Source organism: Protopterus annectens, chromosome 5.part0 (genome assembly GCF_019279795.1).
Source record: "Protopterus annectens isolate FY-2018-M chromosome 5.part0, PAN1.0, whole genome shotgun sequence".
Classification (NCBI taxonomy): domain Eukaryota; kingdom Metazoa; phylum Chordata; order Ceratodontiformes; family Protopteridae; genus Protopterus; species Protopterus annectens.
Genome location: NC_056735.1, coordinates 1,480,488,433 through 1,480,514,425, shown reverse-complemented (window position 1 = coordinate 1,480,514,425; position 25,993 = coordinate 1,480,488,433). Strand labels below are relative to the sequence as shown.

The window sequence follows — 25,993 nt, the reverse complement described above, 5'->3', positions numbered from 1 at the left end:
CCAGGTTTGCCCTTCCACAGGATTCAACCAAGCCAAACCATCACAACGGACGCCTCAGACCTCGGTTGGGGGGCCCACATGCTGGACAAGTGCATACAAGGCTTATGGACTCCAGAGCAGCTGCACCTGCACATAAATAAAAGAAATGCTGGCAGTACAACTAGCAATCCAGAATTTCAGACCATTCCTCCAAGAAGGCCAGTTGATAAGGACAGACAACACCACAGTCATGTGGTACATCAACAAACAGGGAGGCACTCATTCATACCCTCTATGCCGAATGGCCCTGGACCTATGGAATATGGCTCTGAGTTACAACATTCAGTTACAAGCAATTTTGTACCGGGAAAAGAAAACATCCTAGCAGACATATTAAGCAGAACTACCTCGGATGCTCACGAATGGATGCTACACCCGGACATCTTCAAGGCCATCACAAAGAAATGGGGATTGCCACAAATAGACCTATTCGCATCCCTACTCAATCACCAGCTCAAGAAATTTTGCACAAGGACATACCACCCACTTGCTTGGAAGGTGGACTCTATCCTTCAGTTGGAAAGGCCTGACAGCATATGCTTTCCCACCTCTTCCTTTGATGCACAAGGTGCTATTGAAAATCAAAGAGGAACGTCCAAGGATAATTTTGATAGCTCCAGATTGGCCAAGACAACATTGGTACCCATTACTAAGGAGCATGTCCCGGGAGAGAATGTGGACACTGCCCCTGATTCCCTTGATGTTAACTCAGAGCGACTACAACATCCTGCATCCAAACCTGAAAACTCTGCAACTGACTGCCTGGAACATTACATAAGAGCAGCTAACCCAGATTTATCCCAAAGGGTTAAAGACATTATCCTAGAGGGTTAAAGACATTATCCAAGAGGCCCGCAGGCCCTCAACAAGAAGGAACTATGCAGGAAAATGGAAAAGGTTTCTCATTTGGAGTACCGAGAGGGGCAAAGATGTGTCAAAGGTAGACATTGCCAACATCCTGGAGTATTTGGCAGAGCTATTCCATACAGGCCTGTCCTATTCCTCCATCAAAATACATGCATCAGCTATTTCTGCAGAATACAGCTTCGATCCACCTGTCTTTTCACATCCTCTACTCAGGCAGTTTCTGAGAGGAATTAAGAATGTAAAACCTCCTAGGAAACCACCATTGCCAGCATGGGACTTGAACTTTGTACTAGAAAAATTGACACCCCCCCCCCCTTTCGAACCAGCAGCAACAGCAGATCTTCAACACCTATCCTGGAAAACTGCTTTCCTGCTGGCAATTACCTCAGCAAGAAGGGTTTCTGAACTACAGGCTTTAATGGCAGTACAACCCTTCCTAATCTTCCATCAAGATAGTGTCCATGAGAACTAATCCTACATTTATGCCTAAGGTGGTATCCAGAGTGTCTTTAAACCAGGCAATCCACCTACCTACCTTCTTTCCCAATCCACAGAACAGGGGGGAAAGACTGCTGCATACCTTGGATGTACATAGACAGTTACGCTACTACCTGGACAGAACCAAGGGCAATAGAAAAACTGACCAGCTTCTGGTAGCATATGCAACAGGAAGGGAAGGAAAAGCAATTTCCAAACAGACAATCTCCAAGTGGATAGGAAATTGCATTAGATTCTGTTACTCCTACCATGGAAAGCAAATTCCACAGAACATAAGGCCTCATTCTACAAGGGCTACAGCCACTACCACAGCTTTCTTACGAGGAGTGGCTACCAAGGACATTATAGAGGCTGCTACTTGGACCTCCGTGCATACATTTGCCAAGCATTATAACTTACCTTTATACTCTAGATCCCTAGCAGGGTTTGCCACTGCTGTGTTGCAAGGGATCCTAACTACACCATAATTTCTTCTTCCTCCTCCCCTAGTTTGGCTATGGTATTCTACCCATTTGTAAGGACTGCAGATGCATCCTTGAAGGACATAGTACAGTTTTGTACCTACCATAAATGTAGATGTCCGAACAGGATAGCATCTGCAGTCAGGATTACCCACCCTCCTTCCCCTCTGTGGTACTCCTAGGGTATTTGCCCACCTAATAGCTAGCTGGGGGGGGATCTCTTATGGTGTATTTGTTTGTATATATGTACATACGTGATAATTTTATGTGTTTGCCTTCTACTGTTTGGAAACATTGGCATTTACCCAAAAAATTAGCTATCCAAGAGGGCAACTGGCATCTGGGGCAAGAAACACAGAGGAAAATGGCGTCGGCTGATGCCTTTATACCCGAAGAACTGCAGCTATGATGTCGGGTGAAGTGCGACACCAGCCGAGGCCAGACCCAGACTTTGGAATCCGGCCGACCGAAGGGCTGCCTGACGACAGGACAACCCATTTGTAAGGACTGCAGATGCTATCCTGTTCGGACATCTACATTTATGGTAGGTACAAAACTGTACTTTGACTGCAGTTGCATGTCTATCGGACATCTGCATTTATGGTAGGTACAAAACTGTACTTTTCTGCTCTGGGAGGTCTGCCAGCCTCTTCGGAGCCGGCAGACTTCTCGGACTGGGATTCTGGTGCCTTCGATGTCATGAGGAAGGTAATGTTTGCCAAGACCACTACCTCCTCGGATCTTTCTTCCCCTCCCCCTAAAGGGCCTCATTCAGTCTCTTCCCCACAGGTCCCTACCAAGCGTTGAGACCCAGATCCTCGGGTATCCCCATTGGGCGGCCCTTCCTGTACAGGGACTTCACCGGATGCTCCCACCGATGAAGTACCCAGGAAGAACCCAGGAAGAGGCTGTGCAAGAGGAGGCACCTGGATTCCCCACAGGAATCCCTGACATCTGATACCGACTTGGTGGAATCGGAAGGGTCCCCACAATCCCCCTCAGAAGATGTCTCATTTGCAGGCATATTGGAGATCTTTAAGGCAGAGGGGTGATTTGGCAGTCCCTTGTCCCTACTGAGGATGAGTCGGTACTCCTGAAGGCCTTTGGGTCTCAACCGTCCACCTCCTGGGTTACTCCCCTCTTCGATGAGCTAATGGATCTGGTTGCTCGAAGGGCGTGGGAGTCCGCTGATTCAGGGGAACCGGTCCCTCGGAGGCGCAACAAGTTCATTACTTCCCCTGCTGACTAAGCCTTTCTTACTAAGGTAGTCCCAGTTGATGCCATGGTGGTGGCAGCAGCCACCAAGAAAGATGTTAGAAACCTCTTTGTCTGTCCCCCCTCCTAATAGGGATTCTAGGACTAAGGACAAGTATGGGAAATGCATATTTAGTTCTGCGGCATTTTCCATGAGATCGCTCAACTACCTGACCCATTTTACCCATCTTCAACGAGATCTCCTTAAAGAGCTGGGAGATATCTACAGGGTAACATAGCTGATGCAGTTTCTGAGAAAGTGACTGCACAACTCAACACCCTCAATTCTATAGTTAACTCATCCATGCGGCTCCTTTCTTATGCTGCCGATGGATCAAGTAGGGCGGCAGGCTCAGCGATAGCTCTTCGGAGACTGTCCTGGATGCGCCTTTGCGGAAGCCTTCAAATCTTCCTTCGTCGATACCCCATTCGATGGTTCCGCCTTGTTCAGGCCCTTACTAGGTGTGAACAAGGAAAGACTCTGCTGTAGGAGTCTGTTTCTCCACTCCAACTTGACCGTACCCCAAAGGGCAACGAAGTGGAAAAATGTGGTTCTGAAAACCGCAATGAGCTTTCCAGAACACACCTACAGATACCCCCTCTAGGGGCAGAGGAGAGGGTAGAAATGGAAGATGCCGTCCAAACGGTAGAGGGGAGCTGCAAAATCAGGGCGACAGGGAGCAGTTCTCTGGTAAGCCCCATCAGCGTTCCTGAAATGAAGCCCGGCTGTCCTTCTCTGGAGGCAGTCGGGGGTTGCTTGGCTTTATACCCAAATGTCTGGCTAAACATATGGATTCTTGGCTAAAAAGCATCATTTCCAGAGGTTACTACATTCCCTTTACAAAACTCCCTCCCATGTGTATAAATATTCCAGACGTTCCACCCAGTCTGCGAAAGCTAGCAAACATAGAGATTCAAAATCTGCTAGACAAGAGTCATCCAGCCAGTCCCGGCGGACCAGATAGGATCTGGAACTAACTTGAGGTTCGTTTTAGTTCCAAAGAAAACAGGGGACTGGAGGCCCATATTGGACCTCTGCAAACTCAACACCTTCACCAAGAAGGAAAAGTTCCAGATGGTCATGCTTCAATCGATACTTCCGTTCCTAGAAACAGGCGATTGGATGTGCTCTATAGATCTCATGGATGCTTATGACCACATCAAAATGGCCAGATCATCCAGAGATAATTTGCGTTTCCGGCTGGGGGCCAGTCATTACCAATTCAGAGCCCTGCCCTTTGGTCTCACCACAGCCCCCAATGTGTTCACCAAATATTATGGCAGTGGTCACGGCTCACCTGAGACTTTTAGGATTCCGGTAGTTTCCATATCTGGATGACTGTCTCCTCACTGCCACCTCCAGATATCAACTAATCCAGGCAAGAGACTACACTATCAACCTATGTTCCCAGTTGGGCATAATCCTAAACTTCGAAAAATCGTCATCGCCCTCACTGCATATTACCTTTATAGGAGCAGAGCTAGACATCAATTCAAGGATCAGGTTGCCTCAAGCAAGAGTCCTATCAGAGTCAGTTGTCCATTCTGCTGACCCAGAACAAAGCTCCTGCGTCCCAGATACTGAAGCTGTTGGGCACAATGGCAGCCACGCTAATAGCAGTCCTGTTGGGGCACATGTGGATACTCCAGTGGCTACTCTTCACACAATGGTCTTACCAACAACTGCCCTTGTCACGAGATTCTATTAACAAACCTTTGCAAGAAGGATCTCAATTGGTGGCTGAACAGCAACCATGTAGTAGTCTGATGTCCCCTTGTTCTTCCCCAATCCACAGTGACCACGGATGCTTCACTGATAGGGTGGGGGTGGTGGTGGGGGGGCTATTTCAGGGAAAGACTGTCGAAGGTACTTGGTCAAGCATGGAATCACACTTGCATATAAATGTCCTGGAGCTGAGAGCATTGTTCCCGGCATTGCAACACTTTCACGACAGTCTTCCCCCAGGGACAATTGCAATTCAGACTGACAACATGTCAGTAGGTCTGGTACATCAACAAGCAAGGAGGAACCAGATCGTATCCCTTATGCCGAGAGGCCCTAAGAATTTGGCAGTGGGCTACATCCACCAGATGCTTTTTAATAGCAACGCACACCCCAGGGTCATCCAACGTGATAGTGGACAGACTTAGCAGGGCCATCCTGTTGCATCACGAGTGGTCCCTCAAACAGGTGGCAGACAGGATCTTCCACAGATGGGGCCAGCCTTGCTGCGATCTGTTCATCTCCGATGAATGCCAAATGCAGCAGCTACTTTGCCCTTTCATCCCCCACCGGGGAGCAACCCGAGGGATGCGCTCGTATAAGATTGGCCCCCGGGCCTCCTATATGCCTTACCACCAATTCCCTTAATTCATACAGAAAGCTAAAAGTCTGGGAAGGACTGATTTTGATAGCCCCGTCTTGGCCTAGTCAGATTTGGTTCCCCTTCCTACAGAAGTATCGAGTGGAAGAACCATGAACTCTGGACCCTGTGCCAGACCTTCTGACTCATTCGTCGGGAGTTCTTCATCCCTCCCTCATCTCCCTGAAACTGACAGCTTGGCTGGTCCATTTCCCGTATTAGTCAGGTCTCAAGATTTGTCTCCCGCGGTCCAACATGTTATAGTTTCCTCATAAATTGTCAACCAGGAAGCTATATAACAGCAAATGGAAACTGTTTGTTCAATGGGCTTCTCACCACGACATTGACCCTTATGTTGCCCTTATTCATACCATTTTAGAGTTCTTGTCTTCCTTATTCTATGATGGCACAGCTGCTGCCAACATGAGTTCAATTGACTGCCATTTCCAACTTTCATGTAGGGTTTAACGGGTCTAACATGTCCCACAGACTATGTAAAGCCTTTTTGAATGGGACAAACCATCTCAGACCTATCAGACACCCTATCTCTCCCTGGAATTTGAATCTTTTTATCCCAATTGATGCTCGCCCCCTTCGAACCCACGTCATCCTGTCATTTGAAGTTTCTGTCTTGGAAAACTATATTTCTGGTAGCCATTACATCTGCGTGTAGGGTCTCCGAACTTCTAGCTTCATCTTCCAAGCCCCCATATTTGATCTTACACCCTGACAGGGTGTCCCTCAGGACAAATCCTACCCTTTTTCCTAAAGTCTGTTCAGAAACTAACTTAAATCAGTCCATTGAGCTCCCAACCTTTTTTAGACACCATACCAACAGACTGGAATATGTTACACAAGCTTGATGTTCAGACAATTGAGATTCTTCTTGAACAGAACTAAAGACTTCAATCGGATCAACTCTCTCTTACGCAGAGAACAAGAAAGGTTCTGCGGTATCAAAAATCCCATTATCTAAGCGGCTTTCTGACTGCATTAAATTTATTCCTCCACTAACCAGCCATTGCCGACTAATGTCAAAGCCCATTCTACCCGGGCTGTTTCTACGTCATTAGCTCATGCAGCCCATTTACCCTTGGATACCATTTGTGCAGCTGCCACGTGGTCAAAACCTCACGTTTATCACTCATTACAAAGTGGACAGGGCTTCCTTTGGTTCCACTGTGCTCAGGAATGTTCTCCCTTGAGCCACCCAGGATTAGGGTGCTTGGGACGCTACTCATGTGTAAGAACAAAACTGCGAGATAGAGCAACTTCACATAAAGAAGTTGTCCTTACCATAACGTTCCATGCGAGTTGTTCATCTTGCCTTTTTGTTCTTGCATTCCCTCCCACCTTCCCCCTCCTGTGGTGAAAGATGGTTGCCTTAGTGGATTGGTCAGTCTTGTCAGCCTGTTTTCTTAGGACAGACTTTTTTTTTCCTTGCTGCATATATAGGTACCTAGATAAGTAGGTACTGTAGTGTTTTCTTCCTTTTTTAGGCTTTCTTCGGGTGCAGTGTACTAGATCTGGGGGTTTACAGTAGAGCATCATGGGATATACACCAGGTCTCGAGCTTCTCTGAGTTTGAGCTTGAAAAGCGGATGACTCTGAGCCGAGGGATCTGCTCCGAACCCACATGTAAGAACAAAAAGGCAAGATGAACAACTCACATATGGAATGTTATAGTAAGGACATAACTTTTTTCCCCAAGGATACAGATTTGATTTCCACACGTTACCAACACCAAACGGTTGGCCAGATACCCCCAAATCAGTGGGCAGAGGCTCAAAAGCAAGTACTCTCTCAAGCATAAGGGCTATTCAGACTGTACCAGAAGAGGAAAAGGGACAATGTTTCTACTAAAGACTTTTCCTGGTACCCAGAAAAGATAATTCATGGCGTCCTATCCTGGACCTTTCTATCCTAAACACTTTTTCGTTGGTCCCAAAATTCAAGATGCTAACCATTTAGTTGCTTCCTATTCTAGGCAAGGATGCCTGGTTGGCAACACTGGATTTAAAGGCAGCCTAGCTGCACATCCTAGTTGAATATTGCAGAAGATACCTACGCTTCAAAGCAGGCTACATGCACGGTCAGTTCCCTGCACTGCCCTTTGAGCACCCTGGGCGCAGTAGAGAAGCCGAAGTGCCCAGCTCCAGTAATTACATTTTGCAGGCAAATATACCCATACGTCTAATTCTGGCAGAAAGTCAGGACATACTTTTGAATCATCTGGCATTTGTACAAAAGGTGCCAACTTGTCTGGGGTACACCATAAACGAAAAGAAATCCCATCGTGTACCCTGTCAAATTATATTCCTGGGTGCAAACTTGAAGACATTCCCGGATCGCTTTCCTCACGCCAGAGAAACGAATTCATTTGACAACGTACTTCAAAGTAATGGGCACAAAAACCCTGCTATCTGCAAGGCAAATACTGCAAGCCTTGGGGTTCATGGCCTCCTGCATTGTCAAAATTCCATATGCATGACTGCATATGAGGAACTACAATTATATCTAAAAAGCCTGTGGTGTCAGCATTCTCAGGATCTAGAAGCAACGATTCCTGTCTTACCTTGCCTACAGTTAATTCCTTTGGTGGGTAGAGGCCTGTCACCAAAACAAGGGGCTGCCGTTCACTCTACCCCCTGATGCCCACACCCTAACAGACGTATCTGACTGCATGGGGGGCTCACCTGGCAGGGAAGTGCATTCAGGGCAAATGGAACCAAAGTCGAATGCACCTGTGTATCCATCAAGAAAAAATGTTAGCTGTACAGAATGCTCTGACAGTTTTCAAGGACCACATTCTTCCAGGACAATTAATGGTAAGGACGGACAACACCACTGTTGTGGTACATAAACAAGCAGGGGGGTACCCATTTCATACCCCGGCTGCAGACTAGCCATGGCTCTGTAGAACACAGCCTTGAGCTACCAAGTGCATCTACAGGCTCAATTCCTGCCAGGAAAGCTAAATACACTAGCAGACAAACTAAGAAATCTCATGGACCCACACGAGTGGAAACTGGAACCAAAAACTTTCAACATGTTGATAGATAAATGAGGGAGCCCCAATATAGACTTGTTTGCCTCCCCTAAGAACTACCAATTGGACAAATTCTGCACAAGGACTCCCCACAAACAAGCTTGGAAAGTGGATTCCCTGTCCTTCAACTGGAAAAATCTATCAGTTTGCCTTTCCTCTGCCTCTCCAAAGTACAACTAAAGAGCAAATGGGACAAACCAAGGACAATACTGATTGCGCCAGACTGGCCACGCCAGCACTGGTACCCCCTCTTGCGTAGTCACTGCTGGCTCCATGGCACTTGCTTCAGACCCCTGTCCTGCTGCCCCAGCAGGAGGTCCAGATTCTACATCCTCAGCTTCAAGCCCTGAACCTGGCAGCCTGGCTAATTACCTAATCTCTGTTATCCGTCAGTTAACAAGTGTTGGATGTCATTTTGGAGGCAAGGAGGCCTAGTACTAGAAGATCTTATGCCGAAAAATGGAAAAGATTCTGTTCCTGAAACCAAACTAAAGGGATGGGCACAGCAGTGCCCAATTTACCTCAGATTCTTCAATACTTAACCAAGATTCTTCACAAGTGCCTTTCTTTTTCCTCCAAAATTCATGCCTCAGCCATTTCAGCTCATTACAGCACAGAACCACACCTCTTCTCTCATCCACTGCTCAAGCAGTTCCTCAGAGGGGCTAAAAACTTAAGACCACCCAGGAGAGCCTTAATTCCAGCTTGGGACCTTAACTTTGTATTGGAAAAACCTCACTCTACCTCCTTTTGAGCCAGCTGCAAGTGCAGAGTTAAAATTCCTTTCTTGGAAAACAGCCTTCCTTTTAGCAATCACTTCAGCAAGAAGGGTATCTGAATTACAGGCCCTTATGGCAGTGGAGCCTTTCATCATCATTCATGTGGACAGGGTGTCCCTCAGGATCAATCCCTCCATGCCCAAGGTAGTATTCAGTGTGGCTCTTAAATCAGTCCATTTATTTGCCAACCTTTTCTAATCCACAGAACAAAGGGGAACGGATACTGCACTCCTTAGATGTGCACAGACAACTTAAATTGTACTTGGACGGGACTAAACCGCAAAGGAAATCTAAAAACGACTGCTGGTGGCATTTGCTGCAAGGGCAGAGGGGAAGGTCATTTCAAAGCAAATATTTCTAAATGGATAGGCCATTGTATTCATTTCCGCTATAAGCACCATGGAAAACTCATCCCACAGGGGATGAGACAACACTCGACCAGGGCTGCATCTACCTTTACAGCCTCTCACAGGTGTCCCTACCAGGGACATCCTAGAAGCTGCTATTTGGAGTTGTGTAGATACTTTCACCAAGCATTACCATTTGCCAGTTTTCTCTAAATCCAGAGCTGGCTTTGCCACTGCAGTCTTGCAGGGCCTTATAGCTGGTCCTAATGCTATCTAAATTCCTCCTCTCATCCTTAGCTTTGGGAATCTGTGACTACTGCAACAGTAAAATATGAAGAACATAGTACAGTTGTGTACACTTGCCATAAATGTAGATAGTGTATTCACTGTTGCAGTCCTGGTTACCCTCCCTCCAGACCCCTGACATTTGGCTGTACTTTTCTCCTTTACTATGCTTAAAAGCTTTTTGGCGTATTTGCTTTGTTTTTGGAGGTATAACCTTGCATATATATATTTAATTGTGTCCCTTTGGGGGGCACCTGACATCTGGGGCAATTAAAACTGATGTAATGGCGTCTGCTGCATGCTTTATACCCCTGACTACCTGACGTCATGGAAGATGAGACAGCAACTGATGCAGGACCCAAGACTTTGATAATCAGGCCGACTGAGGGCTACTGCAAGCAGGTAACTTAAGTGTGATGGCTGCAACAGTGAATACATTAACATCTACATTTATGTTAAGTGCACACAACTGTGCTTTGTGTACACTTAGACTAACCTCTACATTTATGGTATTCACTGTTGTGGTAGTCTTTCCCTCCTGTCCCCTTAGCTTGTGTAGCCTAATAACCAACTAATCCAGACGAGGGATTCAACCCTTGCTGTTAGGGTCCTCTTCCTTATTTCCCTTCTGTTCACCTAGGGCTCTAGTGCCTCACATCATTATTGCTTGCTTAATACAACGGATACTAACAGATCCTCCTCAAGAACCTACCAAGTTCCCAAAGAAGCTTCTTGAAAAGGTTTAAAGTTACAAGAGTTTTAACTTAAGGCTGTAAGAAGCAAATTAATTTGAAAACTTACTCTGGGAATAGGTGCTGCTTCACACAGTCTGTTTTTTCTTCATGTACTATGGCTAAACATTTCTGCTTACATCAAAGTAAAGCTGACTTTGCTTCATATCCTTTTATTTAATGGGGTAGAGCAGTGTTCAAAATGGATCCTGATCAGTACTACCCAGCAGCACTGACTCGGTCTCCTACAAATGGGAGCAGAGATTCAAACCTTGGCAATACGAATCATCTAGTTTACAGAATTTCTAGTCTCAATCCTGTAATGCACTACTGTTTTATTTAGATTAATGTTTGAAGGCATGGAGAAATCTTGAGCTTTCCTGCTTCTGCAATGTCTGGGTAAGCTTGTGATGTCAGTGACCAGGGTTGGGGGGATGCCTGGACTAAAAGCAAGGGCAGCCAGGGTTAAGAACAACCCTGCATTCTTTAGATTGATCTTTGTTCTGAAATCTGTAGTTTGAGAATGGGAGACAGCTGACTGTCTCTCTGTCCTTGACATGTGCACTTAAAACTATACCCAGACAGTCATTTATTTTAACTTGCAGTGTGGAGATTTTAGTAATCGGGCCAGTTTAGGGCAAAGGTAGTATGGTAATTTGTTCAGATTAAAAACTGAAATGCAAGTTCTAGCATTGTAAGTTTTTGGCTAGGAGCATGTAAATTACTTGTTATGCAGACTGCTGCAACTGTCAGATTTTGTAGCTGTATTTAACTATTTCAGAGGTTAAATAGTTAAATGACATTATAGCCATTGTTTATAAGTTAATGGTTTTCAGTATGTGGAATAGTGAATCATGCTTGTATACTGAGCTTTGCTCTAAAGTTGAGCACATTGACTAAAGTGTTTTCGTCAATTAGTGATTTTATTTTTTCCCCTTTTCAGGCTCGACAGATGGCCGCAGTTTTATTGCGGCGACTTATGTCCTCTTCATTTGATGAAGTGTATCCAGCTTTGCCCCCAGATCTACAGACTGGTATAAAAAATGAGATTCTGTTAAGCATCCAGATGGAGACTACGTCTAGTATGAGGAGAAAGATTTGTGACCTTGCTGCTGAGGTTGCAAGAAACATGCTTGGTAGGTAAATGCATGTTAGTGACACAATTGGAGCTGCAGTGCTTGAAATCCATAATGAAGTACTCAACAGGGATATGTTGCACCTTGGTACAGTATTCAAGAAGACTTTATGGGTCCTTAGTTTCTTGGAGTGGATTTGTGGGACTTGAGTTGACTTGTGTAGACTCAGACTGATTAATGGGATGGGAGCTGCTTGATTTAAGGCTCAGAGGAGCTGAAATGATGCATAAAATAGCGTGGCTGTGGAAGTGTTTGGGACACCCTCCCCCAAATAGGTAAATGTAAGGGGATTTTTAACTTTTTTTTTTTTTTGTATGCCACACAGCACTTTGAATATTTAATGTCACTGAGAGCACCTAATATTTAGCCTTCGCCCTCAAACATGTATGTTTGCCTTGCCCTCTTTAGAGAGCAGCCATATGTAATTTGAGGTCTGGGAGCACAAGAGGAGAGACCTCTGTAGACCTGACTTGAGGGGACATTTGATCAGCTGCATCAGATTTGTCGCTGCTTTTACGGGAGTTTTCTTACTGTACTGTTGCACAAAACTGCAAGAATGCCAAATCGTTTAAGACTAAAGTTTGTTACACAAACTGATGGCCCTTGGACAGATCTTTCAGATATCAATCAAATGTAACAATTTTACACAAACTTAGTTACATGATCATTGCACTTGTAATCAAAACCATAGCCAAAATCTGTTTGCAAACCTATTTTATATAGAGTTTTTTTATAATCTGTTACGCAGTGTGAAAAAAACTTGCCTGAAGAAATATTTGTAGTATGTTTAAAAGCCTCAAATCCATAATGGGACCATTTAAGCAAGCAGTTATGTGACTAAAATCACAAGCATTTTTGCATGTAAATATTCTACATTACACAGTAAAAGACTTTTTTTATATACCTCGGTAAAATAGACTTTTTTATATACCTCTTTGTAAAGTACATTTTTAAAGATTCGGCATAAGTCCTGGTTTGTGTGCTACTCTGAATTGACTCTCTTTTTCTGTCTGCTCACACTCTATTCTATGAGCAAAAGGAATATAGCTATTAAAGCCATAGCCATGTCACTTGTGGTGATCACATGTGCTTGTGCACTCATTTGCATGCTTAGGCAGTGGCTTGCATCACTAGCTTGGGTAACCACACCCCTCCTGAGCCTAGCTGCTTTCCATTGGCACTGAATGGCAGAAAAGCTGCCCAGAAGCCACCATGCCCTCATAATTTTCTGTTCTCATTTTCCCATAGTCTCTAGCAGCAAAGCTTCTGTTTAACTCTTGTTTCCAATCAGCATATTCTCCAGCACAACATAGCCAAGGACCAAAGGTTTAATTTTGCTAGGTTTGGAGGTGAATTGTAATGGCTGAACTGAGCAGTTAATTGTCCAAGGTGACAGTGTCATAGGTTTTGAAAATGTTTTCTATTTCCCCAAGTAAGCTTCCCCTTAAAGCATCCACATTTTCCCTATATATCCTGTTCAAAAACTGCTAATCTCTGACATTTGCAGGAAGCTGTAGAAATGGAGGATTGCTTGTTAGGAAGCAATTTCCTGTGGGAAGTATGGCAGAAAATTGCCTCTCAGAGGGGAGATCTGTTGCTGTGATACCCAGTGTCTAATTGAATCTCTCATGCACTGCATTTTTTGAACAGTGCTCATAGGTGGAAATTTTCCTGCAGCTCTGTCACTGAAGCAGTTTGTTTTCTCAGTGGGTGTATTCTGTTTGGTTTAATTTTAAACGCTAGTAGCATTGCACGGCCATGGGCCATTAGTGATTTGGACTTGGCTTATTTTGTTCTTTAAAGGCACATCAAGTCCTTATCTAAAATGTGAGAGTTCATCAGACTGTATAGCAACAATAAGAATGTTTTGTCTTTTTGGCTTTTCCCGGTTTAGTGTTGCCACAGCAGTACTCCGGTCCGCTAATTATTGGCAGTAGTTTTTTTTATGGTGCAGAGTTGCCAGGCCAGCGCCCAACCTTCAGCAAAGGCACGCCCATTCACGCATTTCTTTCGGAGGCCACTCTACCGCGGGGAGGACATGCTGACTCCACACAGAAGGCACTCCAGCAGAGAATCGAACAGGAGAACCTCTTGCTGTGAGGCACCAATGCTACCCGCTGTACCACCACGGCTTAGGTACTCAAATGAAAGTACAGGACATAAGTGCTATCATTTGAAAAACTTCATTGCATTATGTAAATTGTTCATATGAAGTAATGTCAGATTGTCCACTACCTGTAGGTAAGTTTTAAATAACTTGTAAACTGACCCCTTTGGTATGTAGAGATGGAAAATCCAAGTATTGGAAAAGCTTAAAAACTGTTCAGAACGTTCTGTAAACAGACTTCTATGTACAAATAAATTTTCAGTAGCTTGGTTTTTGAATTAACTAATTTGTTTGCTCCTAACCAGTTACATCAAACCAGTGTCCTTGGCATAAGAAATACCTTGCCTTTATGATTCTACACATTCCTCCAAGAGAGCTTTCCAGATCGCAAACTATTATTTGTATGAATATTTTTTTGCTGATGAAACTCTATATAGCCACAAATTGGCTAGAACCACATAAGACATCATGGAGTAATTTTAAGCTTGTGGCTATAAAGCATATACTAGCACATAAATTACTTCTGAAACTAACAAAAATATTAATAACCCGAAAATATGGGAAAAGGTCTTCAATATTATATTAGCATGATACTGATTTTAGGAATATATTAAACATAGGAAGCATTTCATGTAGATATTGTATAAATGGTTTGTAGTAGTTATAGTGTATTATGTGTGTGATGTTTATTGTATTTTTGTAATGTTTTTGGAAAATATATTTCAATAAAAATTTATTATGGAAAAAAAAAAGAAATACCTTGCCTGCAAGTTAAATTGCATAGTGTTAAGAAGTTGTAGCCTTTGAACTGATGGGACAGTATTGTAAAGGAAAAATCTTAAAAGATGGAAGAAAGCAAGGAAGAGTAGCTCTGACTAGCCTTACTTTTTTTTTAAAGTGAGGCATTGATGCTCACTGGCCGTAGAAAATAAGTCTGAGGAGGTTGAAGATAGATTGCAACATATGAGGTGTTACTGTAGGTAGTATACAAACTTTGGGATTACTTGTTTAATACCAAATAACCATTCTAGATTAAAAATTGAACTTTACATGTTCTGCAGTTGAATTTCAGTTGCTTCACTACTACGTCTGCACAAGTTTCATTACGTGAACCTTCTGTAAAATATTGTCTTATGTATGGTTTTTGAACTGTGGAAGCTACCCTCTACTTTTCCATGCGAGTGTTTGCTGTTTTTCAGTATTTGCCTTTATTTAGTTTACAATGTCTAGTTTTTCTAAATAAACCTCAACAAAAAGGTCTTGTGCACTCCACTTTATCAAAACACTCCACTAGCAGTCTGTAGTGCTTTAAAAGACCTGTTTAATACCTTCTGCAAAAAAATTTCCCATGCTCCCTTCTCATAATCTCCAGTCTTTGCATACCAGAAAAAATAAATAAAAATAAAAGGCCATGGCCTTTCTAGATGTGGTTGCTAATCTTGATGTCGGGCATATATTCTCATTATACCTCTCAACCTCTCTAGCACAAGAAGTCTGGACAAAGCGGTGTGTGTGTTGGTGTGGGTGTGTGTGTGTTGGTGGGTGTGTGTGTGTTGGTGGGTGTGTGTGTGTTGGTGGGTGTGTGTGTGTTGGTGGGTGTGTGTGTGTTGGTGGGTGTGTGTCTGTGACGCCCAAAAAGTTACAAAGGAATGTTGCTTGAATAAAAGGTTAACATTCATTTTCTGCAGGATATGCAGCCTGAAACCCAATTTCATTCAGTCCGCACTCATTTGCCAGAAAAACTACAAATTTTGAGGCATGATCAAAAAATGAGGAAAATCTGGACAGTTGAGGTATGCTTCCCATGCATCCTGGACTTTCTGTTGCCAGTTTTCTTTCCCAGTCAACCTGTTCATGCTTTACCATATAGAAACATGTTTTGTACAGAAATTGTATGAAATCACACTGTTATGTACTCTAATTTTGGTGGTGTATTTTGTTGAGAGCTGAAAGATGTACATTTTTCAGATATTAAGTTGCTGTCTGTTAACCTACAAAGGCCTTTCTACTCTGAATTCCTCCTCCTAATTTCAGCTGACTCATTGCTTCACTATTTTCTGAAATTTTCAAGACAAGATGCCCTTACATTTCAAATATGTTTTGCATAGCTTTTTGGCTTTTAGGGAAAGTAGGAAAAGTGTTTGCTTGTCATAACATGGAAATTGTACATTTTGCTTTAACATGAACTTGCATTTTCCTGGAGATTTGCCTTCATTTGAGGAGGGTTTAAATGCCTGTAGAGTTTGTCTGAAAAAAAAATGCAAAACATTTTTTTTTTTGTGAACTAAATGGCAAAACATGGCACCAAAATTTGACTACTGATTTGATGCAATTTTCATTCATTAAACAGCTTATGGGTTTTGGATCCAACTCTGCTACTTGTTCTAGATCTTTGGAGCCATCTGTCAAGCTCCTTTACCCATAATGCCCCCAGCCTAACAACCTCATCTCGTTTGCATGAATTTTTTGTCTGTTTCGAGCCCGCAAATGTTCTGAAAGTCGAGATCTGAAGTAGTTTACTTCATCTGATCTTCAACCTGTGGGCATTTGATCAGTAACAGATCTGAGCCGGCAGCTTCACAAGCATCTGCTCCAAGCTCCCCTCCTACCCATAATACACCACCACTACCTTCCAACCCTCAGATCTCGTTTGCCGCGGCTTCCAACGTATTGTGATTCTTGAGCTCCAGGTTGAGTAGGTTTTTCAAGTGTTTTTTCCCATTTCTTGGTGTTCACTGCGTATGCTGGTAGTGTAGATTTTCTCCCTTCCTCCCCCTCGCTGGTGCATAGAGTGTGTATGTACTTTTAGTTTTAAGGTAGTATTGTAGTAGTTAGACTTTTTCTCCCTCAGCCTTGTGTGCTTGTGGTTCTGACTGTGGCGAGTGGAGAGTTTTTTTTTTTCTTCAAAATCCCTTTTTTGTTGAGACTGTATGGCTAATCTCCTGAAACAAGTCTTTGAAAGATGCACTGTGTGGCCACAAACTGTCGCCTTGCTGAAAGGCCACACTTTGTTCTTTGTTTGGGTGCTGCTCATCTATCAACTGACTGCAATATTTGCGCGGGTTTTAACCAGTGAGCCCTTAAAGGCTGTAGGGCTAAACTTATGACGAAGGGCCTGCTCCCTTCTATGGAGGCGGCCACTTCTGCTTCAGTCACAGCTGTGACTGCTTCTTCTTAGACTCCCACCCTTGCTTCTCCTTCCCAGGCTGGGACTCATCCTCCTGCCTCTAAGCCTGTGAAGGGAGAGCATAGAAAGGGCAGAGAGGAGGAGAGAGCCTAGGATTGACAAAAGGGAAAGGTCCCTGGACCATTCTGCTCCGATCGGGCCTCCTCCCAAACTTCAATCTAGACACTGATCTGACTCCCCTCTGCTTCGATCTATTTTTTTTCTGGAGCCAGAGGAGCCCAGGCCACCTTCCAGAGCTGTGGTCCTTAACCCCCGCCAGGTCAGAGTCGCGGTCTACCTGCAAGTCCATCAGAAGCTGCCATGGATAAAATGATGCGAAGATTCACACACAAAATCGGATGGGAGTCTTGCCGGTCCACTCTCCCTCTGGAGGGGGGGATTTTGCTTTCCTTTACATCTATATCTCCTTCTCTGATCTGACCCCCGGTTTCAGAGTACATGGATGTGAGATTTCCCCTATTCGGGGGGTCCGTGCCGATTGTACTGGTTTCCTCGACGCTGGCAGCTGCCTGGAGCATGTCTGATCCAACTAGTTCGGATCAGAGTGGCTCTCTGAGCTGGAGCCTGAGTGTCAGATCCAAGGGGGTTGAATTTTTTCCATCTGCTCGGACGTTGTTGGGTCACGGCCACCACCTCAATACTCAGTCTACTTTTGAGCTCTGCTCAGATTCCTGCGTCTGATCCCATTTGAACGGTTCCCTTAATGGTGTCCCATGACGCTCGCTCCTTCGGCGTTTGTTGTGGAAAGGGTTCTCTCCAGTGGATCGAGGCCCCTGACTATATCTTCAGACTTCGCACTGACTCCCTCTGCTTTGTGTGTGAATCTGTCATTTTACCACCGGGACAGCCCGTGCTCGAGGAGCCCCAGGAGGTTTCCCTTGAACAAGTAGTTTACTAGCTGCCTCCGGAAAGCCTCCCCAGAGAGGTTCCCCACAAGCTGCAAGAGGAGGCACTTGGACTCCTCTCGAGTCCCTCACTGAGGAAACCGATTTGGATGATGGGGAAGGTTCCCCAAGATCACCTCCCGAGGATGTCTCCTTCAGAGACATAATGGAAATTGTCAGTGGGGATGTTGGTCCGCCCCGAAACCTTCCTCGGACAAATGTGTTCCTGGAGGCTTTCGGCATGGGTCTATCTACTTCCTGGGTGTCCCCTCCTGTGGATCCATTAGTGGACATGGTCAACTCGTGGACTTGGAAGGAACCGGACACTGGGGAACCAATCCCTAAACACCCGTACAAAATATTGAGCTCCCCTGCAGATGGACCAGCTTGGCATAAACAGTCTCCGGTAGACGGTATGGTGGTAGCAGCTGCCACCAAGAAGGAACTAGCCCAGGAGAGTTCCTCAGTCCATCCTCCTGACCTAGTCGATGGATAGTCTAGGGAAGCAGATTTATGCTTTAGCGACCTTTTCTAGCGGGATGTTGAACTTATCTGGCCCATGTTACTAGACTACAGCTCTACCTGGTTTAGCAACTGGCAGTCTCCCCCAAAGTCCATGTTGCAGAAGGACAGGGCTATGTTCTCCGCGAGAATGGCTACCTTGACACCAGTTTCAAATACATCTGTGTGACCAAAGGAGCAGCTAGGGTGGCTGGTTCCAGCGTGTCCATGAGGCATAACGCCTGGCTCAGATTGTGTCAGAAGCCTTGAAGAGTTCCATGAACTTTTGCGAATGCCCTGTATGACTGCTCTTCCCTGTTTGGTAAGACAGTCAGTGACACCTTGGTCCAGAGTGAGACTGGAAGACTCTTTCTGAATCTGCTTCTAGAACCCTCAAAGATCCTTTTCCTGGAATCGGCGAGGGCAAAAGATGTGGTTCTGGAAGTCTCGGTATTCCCGGGATGCTGAAGGTCCTTTCTCCTAGGGCAGAGGGGGACAGGACAGACTCTGGCCCAGAGGCAGAGGGAGTCTGAGGAATTTTGTGTCTAACCACTCTGACAGGCCTGCGCAGCAACCCTGATTAGTTGCCTGACTGCTATGCTCTGGAGGCAGTCTGGGGTCACCTGTCATTGCACCTGGTGGCATGGGAGTCCGTGTCATCAGACTGTTGGGTGATAATTTCCAGAGGCTATTCAATCCTGTGTGTGGCTCTTCCTACACCTTACAAACACCTCCCAGATGTACCACCTATATAAAGGGAGGCAACAGCGCTAGAGGTTTCCAAGCTGCTAAAGAAACAAGCCATCGAACCCATCCCCCCAGAATCAGTCCAGATCTGGCATCTACTAGAGGTTCTTTTTGGTGCCAAAAAAGACTGGGGACTTGCCCATTCTGGACCAGTCTACTCTGAACCTCCGTTGCCAAAGAAGTTCTGGATGGTCACCTTAAAGTCCTTCCTGCCTTACCTGCAAGAGAGCAACTGGATGTGCTCATTCGACCTCCAGGACGCCTACTATCACATAAAGATGCAAAGAAGCTCCAGGAGGTTTCTCAGCTTCTGGCTAGGAGCCAGTCAATTTCGAGCCCTACCCTTTGAGCTCACCACAGCCCCCAGGGTGTTCACCAAAGTGATGACAGTAGTAATGGCTCACCTGAGGCTTCAGGGGATTCAAGTCTACCCTTACCTGGAGAATTGACTCCTTACTGCTCCCACCAAGCATTTACTTTGTCGGGCCAGAGACCATTTCCTACATCTTGCACACTTTTATCTAGGGATTAAATCAACACGGCCAAATCTCTTCTGAAACCTGTCCAGGTTTATAGATTACATAGAAGCACAGATAAACATGTTAGACCAGTTTTCCTGACCTCTGAGTAAAATTTAAGTATGCATGTCTCTTTCTTTTACCAATCTCATCTTCCCTCAGCCAAGTCTTTTTTTTTTTTTTTTTTTTTTTTTTTTTAAGGACCCTAGGCTCTATGGCAGTGACTATGACTCTTCTGCCATGTCCTCTCTTAGACGTGCATGTACTACAGTGGACTCTAGCAGTGCAATGGTCTTTGGATCTTCTGCTGCACCCGATACACACAAGCAAAGTCTGCAGGTCATCCCTTCTTTTGTGGATGCAGTCTTCGAAATTCTTGGAAGGGTCTACCTTTTGTTCCAGCCCCTGTCCAAGCCACAGTGACCACTGATGCCTCCCAGCTAGGGTGGTGTGGGCATTGTTCGGGAAGGACAGTCCAAGGCATGTGATCCCCGATCAAGACCAGTTTGCATATAAACGTTCTGGAGATGAGGGCGGTGGTCCTAGCGTCACAGGCCTTTCATGCTATTCTACCTATGGGAACCATTGCAATCCGGTCAGACATGTCAGTCTGGTATATCAACAAACAGGGAGAGACCAGATCTTACCCCCTTTGTCGTAAGCCCATTCCTGAACTCTCATGGCTTATTTCCACCAGTCTGTTTCTGGTAGCAATGCATATTCCGGGGGGGGGGGTCCAACATTCTGGAGGACAAACTGAGCCGGACTATTCTGATGCCTTAAGAGTGGTGTCTGAATCCTTCAGTAGCAGAGCAGATCTTTCTAGAGTGGGGTCGGCTTTGGTGCGATCTCTTTGCATCTCCGTCCAATGCGAAGTCCAGAGTTCTTCGCTCTGAATCCCCCCCCCAAGATGTTCTAGTCCATGTTTGGCCTCCTGGTCTTATGCTTATCCCCTTATACCATTTATTCCGAAGTTCCTACAGAAGGCTTGTCGACTGGGGAGCAAAGTGTTCCTCATTGCTCCTTTTTGGCCTCGCCAAGTATGGTTTCCCTTCCTCTGATGTCTTCTAGCTCCATCTTGGATCCCATTCAGGATCTTATTTTTCAACCTTTGAGGGTCTCTTATCCAAAATCTGGACAGTCTGAAACTCACTGCTTGGCTTCTCCAGTTTCCTTAATTGCTAGGACTCCTGGATTGTCTGGTTAGGTCTATTCTGGTGGCAGCTCATAAGTTGTCCATCGGGAAGGTTTTATCCCAGCAAACGGAAGCATTTTTCCTTTTGGGCCTCTCAAAGGAGTTTAGATCCATTCATGGCACCCATTCTGGCTATCCTTGATGTTTTGGCAAATATTTTTTCAACAAGGGGCTAGCTTGTCTACGGTCAAGGTTAAACTAGCTGCCACTTCTCATTTTCACTGTGGAGAACTCTGCTTCTTTTGCCTCTTCCAGATTGTGCAAAGCCTTTATCATAGGTGCCTCCTCTTATGTCCTCCGGTCAAAGATCCCATCCTTCTGTGGGACCTTACTATGGTACTAAAAGCGTTGCTTGTCCCTTCATGTGAACCTGCAGCAACCGCAAATCTTAAGGTTTTGTCTTGGAAGACTGCCTTCCTAGTCGCTATCACCTCTGCTAGGAGAGTTTCAGAACTTCAGGCATAGTCTGTCAAGGTCCCATACATGGTTTTCCATAAGGACAGGGTTTTTCTTCGCACTAGTCCTTTTCTCCCAAAATTAACCTCTGAGGTTAATGTCAAATTATCAATTTACCTGTTTTCTTTCCAAATTTTACAAACACAATTTAATACAAGTTGCATTTGTTGGATGTTCATAGAGAGTTGTGGTTCTATTTGCACAGGAACAACTTTTTGTAAATCTGACCAGTTGTTTTGGGTAAACAAACTTCCAAGGTGACAATTGCCAGGTGGATCTATGTATCCTTCAGATCTACAAGGATAAAGGTCTGTCTCCAGGTTAGGTTAGAGCTCATTCGACAAGGTCCATGACTACTACTGTGGCTTTTTGGTAGGGAGTATCCTTGGACATTTGTTCTGTGGCTACTTGGTCTTCATGTCATACCTTTATTTCTCACTATAAATTGGATTTGATTTCTTGGAGAGCATCCTTTGGTTCTGCGTTCCTCTGGAATATCCTTCCATGAGGGCCACCCAGATGTTTAGTAGCTGAGGACTGTCCCACAGGTTGAAGATCAAATGAAGTAAACTATTTCAGATAAAATTAAGTAAACTATTTCAGATAAAGTTGTCCTCACCATAACGTTCCATCTGAGTAGTTCTTCATTTGTTGTCTTCAGTCTCTCCCGCCTTCCCCCTGGCCTTACCATATGGACAGTACTCATAGCTGGCCATTTGTGTCTCTAAGGTGTTTTGGATCGGGTTGTTTAGTGTAGGGTGCAGCAAACTGAGGGTTGGAAGGTGGTGGTGAATTATGGGAAGAGGGAGGAGTTCGGAGCAGATGCTTGTGAAGTTGCAGTCTCTGATCCGTTATGGATCCGATACCCACTGATTGAGGACAAATGAAGTAGAACTACTCAGATGGAACGTTATGGTGAGTACATAACTTCTTTTTTTACTCTACTTCCTCTTCAATCTGCATTATCTTTTGAATTTCCTTATTCTCTAGTTTTTTTTTGGTTTCTGTCTGGTAGTAACTCCCTTATCCCTAACCTCTGGTGTCCTGTTGTGTACTATTGTTGGCACATCTTTTTACAGAACAGGAAAATCTTCCTTGCAGTCCTAACTTGGTCCTCAATCCTTTTAAGATAAAATGTGGTATTTTTGGTCCTATGACATACCGACTGGGTTCAAAAACATTTTCTGTGGGCACAGGATTCCCATCTCTGCCTACAGGGAATGGTTTTAAGACTGTTCTATGCACCAGAGCAGTTAGTGATAGACAGAAGTAGTTAGTTTTTTGAAGCGCCTTCCTCCGCCACTTGGTAGTCTTACCATCCTCCAAGAGGTACAACAAAGGGAAGCCTGAACTTAATCTTAAAGATTAAGGACACAAGAAAAAGGTCTCTGGACTGTTCATCTACTTTGTGTCTGACCACCAAGATGCCATCAAAAGTTTCAAAGTCTGATCAGGACTCCTTGGATCCTACTTTTTCGAGAAGAAAATCTCCTTGGATCCAGTTGCTCCACTGTCTATTTGACTTCCTTTTCCACAAACTCCAAGGAAGCACTCTAGGCTTCAATCTACCAGCTCTTCACTTGGTTTTCCCAGGGGCTTGTCTGAGGCAGAGGGTAGATAAGATGATACTCAGAGCTCAGATCCAGAGGGGAGCAATTCCATCTCCCATTGGACCTGTGAGCCTGCCACTTAACTATTCTCTATCTCATTGTCTGATCTGGCCTGTGCTTTTGCAGCCCTCGGATCAGATCTGACAAGGACACCCCCAAAGTTCTCTGAAAGCTGATTGCTCTTCTGCTCTGATCCTTTTTCAGAGCAAGAGTAACCTCTGAGTGGGGGGAGGGGGGTTTGGATCGACTGAAATTCTGAGCTGCCCTTGCTTCTGTACTTTGGGGCTGTACAGATAGGGATCCAACTCCATTCTTGAAGGGGGCAGAGGATTCAAGGGTCATTAGCACGGGGGACTTCGGCTCTGCTATTTCCAGATTCTGTTTCACCTAGGCCCTTTGACTTTGAGGTAGTCTAGAGGACCTTCTCTTTGCCTAGAGAGAGAGAGGGCAGCCTTGCTCCCCTCTGATCCCATTTCTTTACCACCTTTCGAGTCTTTGTTCTGAGCCTTTCACTTCTATCCCACTGGGACACCAACCCATTCAAGTCTTCAGTCAGTCCCACAGGGCTACCCTGTCACTTCAGTACCTCACCAGATCATCCAGCTAATGAGGTCCCTCAGAAGCGAATGTGTGTAAAAGGAGACACTTGTCTTCAAGAATCTCTTAATGAGGACACTGACTTTGAAGGTGAAGGCTCCCCCATATCTCCACCGGATGATGTCACCTTTGGGGAAAATACAAGAACTTCTAAAACAGGTGGCTGGTCTTGTGATACTCTGTCCCAGGAGGTCAGTGTTCCTGGAGGATTTTGGGTCTTGCCTGGCTACATCTTGAGTGACTCCCCCAGTTGATGAGCCGTAGACCTTGTCTTATGCCATGCATGGAAGCAGTTGGATACTGTGGAGTCCATCCCCAAGCGCTGAGTTAGTTTTAGCCCCCCTCCCCCAAAGAACAGAGCACACTAGAGTAGGGGAGTCCTGGTAGATGCCATGCCTCTGCCCATTCCCCATAACGGGGAGTCTAGGGCCTTGGACAGATTTAGTAAGTGATTCTGTTTCAGCAAACTTGGTTCTACAGGCATTAAATTATTTGGTGCATTTCACAAGGCTGTAAAGAGATTTGACTAAAGAATTCTCAATGTGAAAAACAAAACCAGATTTCTTCACAACTGGCCACTTTGCAGTCCATATCTAACATGTTCATGAGGATGATATTCCACACTGCAGAGGTTACCTCATGGGTGGCAGATTCGATTTATAGCTGTACATGATTTTGTGGAACCCTTAGTCTTCATCAGTGCACTCTCTGGATCTTCTTGATTGGCCCAAAATTGAAGGAAGTGCTCTGTAGAAGTGACAAGTCAGGAAGACCTTGTCTGCCGTTGGTATCTGCTTTACTTCTCCGAGACCTTTTGCCACAATAAGAAGGCAGAAAAGTGTGGTTCTGTAATCCCAGTGTGCTTTCTGAGATTCATGAGGCGATGGTTCTCTGAGGTGAGTGGGCGGTGAGGGGCTCCTAATGGAAGATGTCCCCGCAGGAAAGGTGGTCTGCAGAACCAGTGTTTCTGGGTTTTTCTCAGGCAAACCTTGTCAGCTCTCCTGAAAAGTTTTGTGGCTGTTGCTCTCTGGAGGCAGTTGGGAGGTGCTTGTCTCAGAGTGCAAAGAATTATATCCAGAGGTTCATACCTTTTTCCCAAATTTCCCCATTAAAAAAATAAAAATTCCCAATGTCTCACCCAGAGGGGAGGCAGCAGCCTTGGAAATAGAGAAGCTGCTTGAAAAAAGTCATCCGGAAGATGCCCCCAAACCAGATAGGATTCAGAACCTACTCAAGATTCTTTAGTACCAAAGACAAGGGACTTTTCCCATTTTGGATCTCTGCAAATTATTTCAATATGTGAAATATTCAAGGTTCTAGATGGTAACTCTTCAGTCTGTTTTGCCACTGCTGCGAAAGGATGATTAGATGTGTTGTATAGATCTTTGCGATGTGTACTATTGCATCAAAATTAATGGGCACTCCAGAAAATATCTGCAATTTTTTATTTATTTTTGGCTGGAAGCCAAGCATTGCCAGTTCGGAGCACTGTCCTGTGGACTTGCTACAGCCCCTATGGTGTTCACCAAATACATGGCAATGGTAGCAGCTCACCTGAGACTGCTGGGATTCCAGGTGTTTCCATATCTTGGCGTCTGGCTCCTAACTGCCTCAGCTAGGCATATACATCTACAAGCGAAGGACTACATAATTGCCTAGGTATCTGTTAACTACAGCAAGTCACAGCTCTCACCTTCACAGAGTCTGGAGTTCATAGGTGCTTGTCTAGACGGTCAAATTAGCTTGTCCTCCTCCAAAAGTATAGACTTGTGAATCTTGGGTCAGAAAGTAATCTAGCATTCTTCTCATCCAGCACAACTAATCCTGCAGACTTTAGGATCCATGGCAAAAGCAGTCACACTGGTTCCTTTAGCCAGGGTTTATATTTGAATTCTGCAGTGGACAGTCTATACAGTGGTCTCTTTTCCAGCATCCCTTATTTGCCCCAGTCAAAATTTAGCAAACTTGCAAGATGCATCTCTGGTGGCTCTGCTCAGACAAAGTTGGTCAAGACTGTCCTTTTGTTCTCCTGCCCACAGCCACAGTGACCAGGGATGCTTCCCATTGGGGGGACACAACTGGGAAGGGAACTCCAAGGTAGTGGTCCCCAGAAGAGCTGAGGCACATACCTATGTCTTGGAAATGAGCACTTCTGTTAACATTGCAGGCCATTCAAGACGCTCCCATCTGATATTGTTGCGATTCAGACTGACAGTATGTCTGTAGTCTGGTACATCAGCAAACCAGGAGGAACCAGATCTTAACTGCTATGTCAAGAAGCAGTGAGTGTAGTTATGGGAGAGGTTTTCTGGCTGCTTTCTCATAACAAACATACTGGGGAAAGCCAATGTACTTGCTGACAAATTAAACATACATTCTGAT

At 44.9% G+C, this 25,993-nt stretch overlaps 1 protein-coding gene across 1 annotated transcript in view; it reads left to right on the top strand.

The window, feature by feature from the left end:
* Positions 1–25,993, top strand: part of IPO5 (importin 5) — a 1,405,185-nt gene that overhangs the window by 270,150 nt on the left and 1,109,042 nt on the right. The window contains exon 3 of the mRNA XM_044071309.1: positions 11,617–11,809. Coding sequence (XP_043927244.1) covers positions 11,617–11,809 — 193 coding nt within the window. The remainder of the gene's footprint in view (positions 1–11,616; positions 11,810–25,993) is intronic.